This window comes from Dipodomys ordii, unplaced genomic scaffold (assembly GCF_000151885.1).
Source record: "Dipodomys ordii isolate 6190 unplaced genomic scaffold, Dord_2.0 Scaffold221, whole genome shotgun sequence".
Classification (NCBI taxonomy): Eukaryota; Metazoa; Chordata; class Mammalia; order Rodentia; family Heteromyidae; genus Dipodomys; species Dipodomys ordii.
Window position 1 is genome coordinate 123725 of NW_012267437.1, and position 8093 is coordinate 131817.

General features: G+C 39.8%; 1 protein-coding gene across 1 annotated transcript in view; it reads right to left on the bottom strand.

Moving 5' to 3' along the window:
* The window catches only part of Phf8 (PHD finger protein 8), an 89117-nt gene extending 81254 nt beyond the window's left edge, over positions 1–7863 (bottom strand). Inside the window, exons 1-3 of the mRNA XM_013035799.1 lie at positions 7734–7863; positions 7286–7394; positions 1647–1807 (exon numbers count right to left, since the gene is read on the bottom strand). Of these exons, the coding sequence (XP_012891253.1) occupies positions 1647–1807; positions 7286–7394; positions 7734–7863 (400 nt within the window). The remainder of the gene's footprint in view (positions 1–1646; positions 1808–7285; positions 7395–7733) is intronic.
* Positions 7864–8093: the final 230 nt, after the last annotated feature.

Sequence of the window (8093 nt, forward strand, 5' to 3'; positions counted from 1 at the left end):
TGAGGCCCTGGGTTCGATTCCTCAGCACCACATAAGCAAAAAGAAAAAAGCTGGAAGTGGCGCTGTGGCTCAAGTGGTAGAGCTGAAGAGCTGAGGTACAGCACCCAGGCCCAGAGTTCAGGCCCCATGACCGGACCCCCCCCCCAAAAAAAAGAACAGCATCCAGTGCATATCAAATGTAGGACTAACTAACTGTACCAAGTCATGGGCAAGAACTGCAATATGCAGAATAATAAGGCCAGTCCCTTCCTGTGCCACCACACAGGGTAAAGATGAGGCACAGAAGCATAACTGTTGCAAGCAACCTTGTGGTTTCAAACATTTTCTTCAGCAAAAAGCTTTATATTGGGAAGCCACAGCAATCCAGTTCCAAGGATAGAAAAGAAAATGCCAGCCACGAAGCATATCACAAAACACTTCAATCTGGTGCTTGAAACTCAGGGATGTGGAGTCCAGGAACTTCGCGCAGTCAGGCCCCGCTCCTCGTCATCCTGCCTGCTCAGGAGCCACCAAAGCTTCTCCATGGCCCCATCGGCAGGCTGCCACGCAGGGAACTCACTCGCCGACCGCTCACGCCCACCCAGGAGCCTGGAGCTCGAACCTTCATGCACAGACCAGAAGTCCGGGTCGCCACTTCATGCGCGACACCTTCTACCCCTATACTCAACATTTCTATCTATACTCAGCTACTGTATCTTCACATGTTCAGGAAAGGGATAAGAAATGCATTATACTCTCTACAGACCACTGTGGAAGGTCTTGACCTGCTAAGGCTATGGAACTATCTGACCCAGACTCATATAGTACATTCCATGTGCTTAAGCCCTCTTTCCATATTTCATCTTTTCCTGTCTCCTCCAAAGCTCATGCCCATATGACAACTAGCATGTGAGATTAAGAGTCAGACTTCCTTGTCTCAACAGACCAAAAGCAGATCATGAACCCTAATATTTCTTGGGTAAAAAAGTGTGGCTCACCCTAATTTTGTGTAGTCTTATTAGGAGAGAGAGAACTGGGAAATTGGCTCAGTAGTAGAGTGCTTGTCTCGCATGCATGAGGCCCTGGGTTCAATTCCTCAATACCACATAAGCAGAAAAAAGCCAGAAGTGGCACTGTGGCTCAAGTGGTAGGGCACTAGCCTTGAGCTGAAGAGCTGAGGGACAGTGCCCAGGCCCAGAGTTCAGGCCCCAGGACCGACAAAAAAAAAAAAAAAAGGAGAAAGAGAAACCAGGTGTTGATGGCTCGTGCCAGCAAACCTAGCTATTCAAGGAGCTGAAATCTCCAGGGTATTGTGGTTCAAACCCAGCTGGGACAGAAAAGCCCATGAGACTCCTATCTCTAATTTACCAGCAAAAAGCCAGAAGTGAAAGTATGGTTCAGGAAGTTAGAGGTCAGGTGGTAGAGTGCTAACCTTGAGCAAAGACATCAAACAAGAGCAAAAGGCCCCAAGTGACAAAACTAAAAAAGGAGACTAGGATTCTGACTCTCTTTTCGCCAAAGAATGACTCTGGACAAGGCACTTCACCTCAGATTCTCAAGATGGCTAGAAAACAAATATGAAAGGCAAAGTGGAGGGGAAGGTATACAAGTCTTGACAGAGTATATAATTTGTCACAGTTAAGAGAATCTATAGTATAGTAGCTTACCAACATAGTGCTCCACATCCCTCACAGTGAATGATGGTGAGGGCAGTGTCATCCCCAACCCATCCTTCTTCAAGACCAAGATGGGTACACTGAAGCTATTCTCTTCTAGGAATTCCACAGTCAGCTGGCTTCCAGTGGGCTTCAGAATCACTTCATCTGAACTGTATGGGCCACAGAAGAAAAATCATGAGCTCAAGGTTCTGCTCACTAAAGGCATTACTAATGTTTCTTTTCACTTATGGGGTAGTACTACTTCCTGAGGAAGTCTTATATGGGCTGACAAACTAATGGCATAAACCTCACTCAAGTGCCAGGAAAGAAATTACCCATCTAAGACAAGAGGCAAATTCACTGGCAGAGGTGATGAAGAGCCAGTAAATAGGGTGATGGTCTCTGGATGACCAAAAAACTGGTTAGAGAGAAGAAGCATATCTGACAAGTTTGGCTAATCTGTTCTAACCAAGAGCAACACTTCTGAATTAAAATATTAGCAAAGGAAAGAGAAAAGACATTTAAAAGATGATAATATTTATAAATACTTTTTCAACACATATGCTTAGTTAACTACAAAAAAAGGGAATTTTTAAATAAATCATGCTGGAGAATAGACCGACTAAAATGTAGACCAACTAAAATGTAGCTCACTGGCAGAGCATTTGTTTGGCATGCAGAAGGACCTAACTTAACACACAGACTATTTGTTGGGACAAATATATTAAGCTCAATGTCTACCTTGCTCTTTATATAATTATAGATGATCTAAAAATTAAATTGTTAAAAATAGCTGTGTGCCAGTGGCTCAAGTCTGTTAATCCTAGCTACTCAGAAGGCTGACATGTGAGGATCAGAGTTCAAAGCCAGCTTGGGCAGGAAAATCTGTGAAACTCTTATTTCCAATTAAACACCAAAAAGCCAGAAGAAGAGCTGTGGCTCAAATGCTAACCTTGAGAGAGGAAAAAAAAAACTCAGGCACAGGACCCAGGTGCTGAGTTCAAGACCCAGGACCAGCACCAAAACAATTATAAAACATAAAAGCAAGGGAGGGGCTAACAATGTTTGATAAGAAATGTACTCATTACCTTACTTATGTAACTGTAACCCCTCTGATTTCACCCTAACAATAAATTTTTTTATTGTCAAGGTGATGTACAGAGGTACATTTCTTGCCAAACTTGTTACCCCTTCCCTCATTTTTCTCCCACTTTCCTTCCCCCTAACCCCCACTAAAAATATATATTTTTTAATCCTAAAGAGAAAAAAAAATAAAAGTACTAACTGGGAGAGTGAGGGAAGGGTTGACGCTGTCCAAAAAGAAATGTACTCTTTACCTGACTTATGTAACTGTAACCCCTCTGTACATCACCTTTATAAAAACAATAAAAAATTTAAAAATAAAGCATTTAAGAATAGAGACAAATACAGGAGATAAGTCTCAATTACCACTACACTAATAACTAAATTCAACTACATAAAATTAAACTTTTCTGGAAGAAAAGCTACAAGCAACAGTAACAAAATTAACAAAGAAAAAGATGATTACAAATATATAAAAATTTTCAGGCCGGGAGGTTGGCTCAGTGATAGAGTGCTTGCCTTTAATGCATGAGGCCCTGGGTTCGATTCCTTGACACCACATAAGCAGAAAAAAGCCAGAAGTGGCGCGATGGCTCAAGTGGCAGGGCACTAGCCTTGAGATGAAGAGCTGAGGGACAGCGCCCAGGCACAGAGTACAGCCCCCACAACCAACAAAAAGAAAAAATTTTTCTTCATAATTATAGTACTGAAACTAGAAACAGTACGATTTTAATTTCATCTCACTGAAGAAACATAAAAGCTTCATACTAAATAATGTTGTGTTGGCCAGCATATAGAAAAATTATCTGTGGGAGTATGAAATGATATAACCACTATGGAAATAATTGGCAATGTTTAAAAATTATTTTAAAAGCACAGCCTCTTTGACCTAACTTGCAAAAAGTAAACATATATATAGATACAGATAGATAGATAGATAGATAGATAGATAGATAGATAGATAGATAGATAGATAGATCCATCTGTCACATATGTAAAAATATAAGTACAAAGATACTTCTGTGCTTTTCCTAATGGCAAAATATTGGAATAAAATTAAATATTCAAAAATAGAGGATTACTTAATTATTCATACAATGAAATACTGAATAGCCATGAGAAAGAATGGAAAACACATATATGTATACATAATTTAGGTTGAAAAACTAAAGATGGTGCTGGTGGGTGGTTCATCCCTATAATCTGAGCGACCCAAGAAAGGATGAGATCTGAGGATTGAGGTTCGAAACCAGCACAGGCAAAATGTCTGAGAAAGTGTCACCAATTAACCAGCAAAAACAGGTGAACTAGAGGTACATCTCAAGTGGAAAAGCTCCAGCCATAAGCAAGAAGACTGAGCAATGATGTGAGACCTTCAGTTCAAGCCCCAGTACAAGCACAAAAAGAAAAAATAAGATGCAGAATAAAGTGTCTGTTTTTGTGTCAGAAAATGAAAAAGATCCAGGCACAATAGCTCACATCTGTATCTACCTACAAGGAGGTAGCAATTGGGAAGAATGTGGTTCCAAGCCAGCCTAAGGAAAAAAAAATCCACACACAAAAAAAATCTCTTCTTAAAAACAAATCATTTGGGGCTGGGAAGGTGGCTCAGTGGTAGAGCGCTTGCCTTGCATGCCTGAGGCCCTGGGTTCGATTCCTCAGCACCACATAAGCAAAAAGAAAAAAGCCAGAAGTGGCGCTGTGGCTCAAGTGGTAGAGCACTAGCCTTGAGCTGAAGAGCTGAGGGACAGTGCCCAGGCCCAGAGTTCAGGCCCCACAACCGGACCCAAAAAAAAAAAAAAAACAAATCATTTAACCAGCACGACTATGTTTTTTGCAGCCTTATTTACAATAGCTAAGATATGGAACCAACCCAGATGCCCCTCAGTAGATGAATTGATCAAGAAAATGTGATATATATATATATATATATATGTACACATACACACAATGGAATTCTATGCCTCCATCAGAAAGAATGGCATTGCCCCATTTGTTAGGAAATGGAAAGACTTAGAACAAATTATATTAAGTGAAGTAAGCCAGGCCCAAAGAAACATAGGTCTCATGGTTTCCCTTATTAGCAATAACTAGTATATGTCTGAGTCAAGCAGAAAAGGTCAGATAAGTTGATGTTAGGGAAATGAACCCTAAGATATGTATTCAAATGTTTTTTTCTTTCAGGTGATTGTTTCTAACACATTTATAAGATTATTTCTTTGTTGCTTTGTATGTCCCTCCCCCACAATATAACCCCTGCTTTCACTGTATTTGATGTTGGTATAATTTGTGGAGGGGAAGGGAAAAAACAAATTGTTTAAATAGGGATACAGGTGGACCCATTGCAACAATGAGATGTACAAGTCATTATGTCGAAAACAAACTTTACAACTTTGGTGGGGGGGGGAGAGAAGGTTTGGGTGGGGGGGCCAGGGGAGGATGGGAAGGGATGGGAAGGGTAAACAAAGGAGGAGGCTACAATGCCTGATAAGAAATGTACTCATTATCCTGCCCATGTAGTTGTAACCCCTCTGTACAGTATCTTCTCAATTTAAAAAAAAAAGAAGATTAAAAAAAAAAAATCTCTTCTTGGTGGTGGTGGTGGTGGTGTTTGATTTTGCTTTGGAATTTTTTTTCTTTTTTGGGGGGGTAAATGTGGGAACAAAAATGGAGGGAGGAAAGGGGAACAAACACAATCATGCTCTTCAGTATACACTATGTAGAAAATGAACTATAAGGGCAGGGACAGGAGGGGGAAACTGGGGGAAAGTGAAGGAATGGGTAACATTGTCCAGAAAAAAAATGTACTCATTACCTGACTTAGGAAATGACAAGTCCTCTGTACAATACCTTAATGATAATAAAATTATATTTTATTTTTAAAAAGAAAATAAAAACGTGTCTTTATCAGCTGGACTTGATATTGTACACCTGATATCCCAGCTAAATGAGAAACATAAATAGGAGGACTGAGGTCCAAGCCTGCCTGATCACAAAATTGAGACTTTATTTGGAAAATAAAGCAAAAAGAACTGAGAATGTGATTGAAAGGGTATTCTTTTTGTGTGTATGTGTGCCAGTCCTGGAGCTCTACTACTTGAATCATAGCTCCATTTTTTGGCTTTTTGATGGTTACTTGGAGTTAAGAGTCTCACAGCCTTTTTCTGCTCAGAGTGGCTTCAAACAACAATCCTCAGATCTCAACCTACTGAGTCATTAGGATTACAGGTACCCAGCTGAAATGGTAGAATTCTTTCTTGGCAAGAACAAGGCTCTGCATTCAAACTCTAGTAGTGCTTTTAGAAAAAAGTCTACAATCCTTGTTACTTGAGAATCGGAGACCATTTGTGCAAAAAGACTTCATCTTGACCAAGGGCTAGTCACAGGAATACATATCTATCATTCCAGTTACAGAGGAAGCACAATAGCTGGGAGCAACAATTCATACCTGTTATCCCAGTGATTTGGAAAAGCACAATTAGAAGGATCACAATCCATGCTGGCCCAGGCATAAAAGGAAACCCTATCTCAAAAATAACCAGTGCAAAAGGGACTGTGGAGTAGCTCAAGTGGTAGAGAGCCTTCCTAGCAAGCAAGAGACCTTGTGTCCAAACATTAGGAATAGCAAAAAAAAATTAAATGAAAAAGATAAAGAAACACATGTTTGCATATACAAAAACTATTTTGAAAGAATGTATATTGTTGTTGACTTTGGAAAAAGGACCTGAGGAGCCTCAGGTAGAGAGGAGGCTCAAGTCTTTAAGCAAACAAAACAAATATGAAATTAAGGAAATATTTAATTCAAGTAAAATTTCAATCACAGGAAGCAAAAGAGGTCTTTATCCAGTAATTAGTGATTCATCATTTTTGTTCAATTCTTAAATTACTCGATTCCTTTTTAATAAGGCCAGTTTGATAGAAAAGAAATAACTCTTTGGTCTGAGTCTGTCACTCAAATTAGTATTTACCCAGCAAGCACAGGCTCTGATTTAAAAATCCCTTTTTAACTGAAAAAAATAATATATAACCATTCAATTTTTTAAGTTTCTCTTTTCTACAATAGAAGACTTAATTTTACCGATTTTTAAAGACTCCTTCCAGATTTTCAAGGATGTAGATGGTGAGAAGGCAAAGGTGGGAAGGTATAAGAATGAATAAGCAGTAAATATGATCAATGTACATTTTGTTTATGTATGGAAATATAATAAAAACCTATTATTTGTACTATTAACATATGCTAATAAAAAGGCAAAAAAATGGATCCTTTTCATTCTAGCATTCCTTAGATATATGCAGATATTAGTTCCTATTGAACATTTATTGAATATTGACTCCCAATATTTTTTTAATAAGTTGACCATATTATACTCGAAGTAAAATTCCAGTGACTGTGTCTCAGAAACTGACCCAAACAGAAGTTCCCCACCACAGAAAGAACTTACAGGGCCCATATGAGGCCCCCCAAATGGAGTCACTTCTAATGGTACAGATGGAGAGAAAACTAAGAAGAGTCTCAGCCCCTAAACTCCTGGTGTTTAACAGCTCTTTGGAACAGGGGTCCTTACCTCTCAAAAGTCCTACCCCGAAGCTCTCGAATGAACATAGGGCTCCCAGTCTTCACTGGCTTCCCCCTTTGGGCATCTTGCCCTTTTGAAGATCCACGGCGTTTTTTCACTAAGCCAGAAAGAGACATGAGGTCAAGAGTCAGAATGGTCATGAGCTGTGGTTCCAAGAATAAAAGACTTGGTAGATTTTTTTCTCTTCTAATCTAACAACCACTGCGGCATCTGGAGTCAATAAGGCTTTCACAAACTCAGCTAAGTTCCCAGTGTGCTAGGCAATCTCTAGGAAGTGAAGAAAGTTAAGCTATGCACTTTTGCCCTTCTGGCCTGTGAGGCCTGCCTAGACTTTTGCTATTTCCTAAAGAGGAATCTGAAACACTCTGGCAAAGGTAATCAAGTTTGTATTGTCTCTCCTCTAGGCCACCTTATGAAAAACCTAAGATATACTTACTAACAGATGGCCCATGTGAGACCTCACAATTGGGGCAGTGGTAGAGATCAATGTCAGCTGCCTTCTCTTCTTCCACACCAACACAACTGGAAAAGAAAAAAAAAAACAAACAAGGTTTATACAAGTTCATTTTTACTTTTTTGCAACATCCCAGGGCTTGAACTCAGAGTCTGGATGCTGTCCATGGACTTCTGTGCTCAAGGCTTACACTCTATGACTTGAATCACAGCTCCACTTATGGCTCTTTGGTAGTTATTAGACGTTAAGAGTCTCATGGACTTTCCTGCCTGGGCTGGATTCAAACCACAATCTGCAAATCTCAGAGTAGCTAAGATTACAGGTGTGAGCCGCAGGAACCTT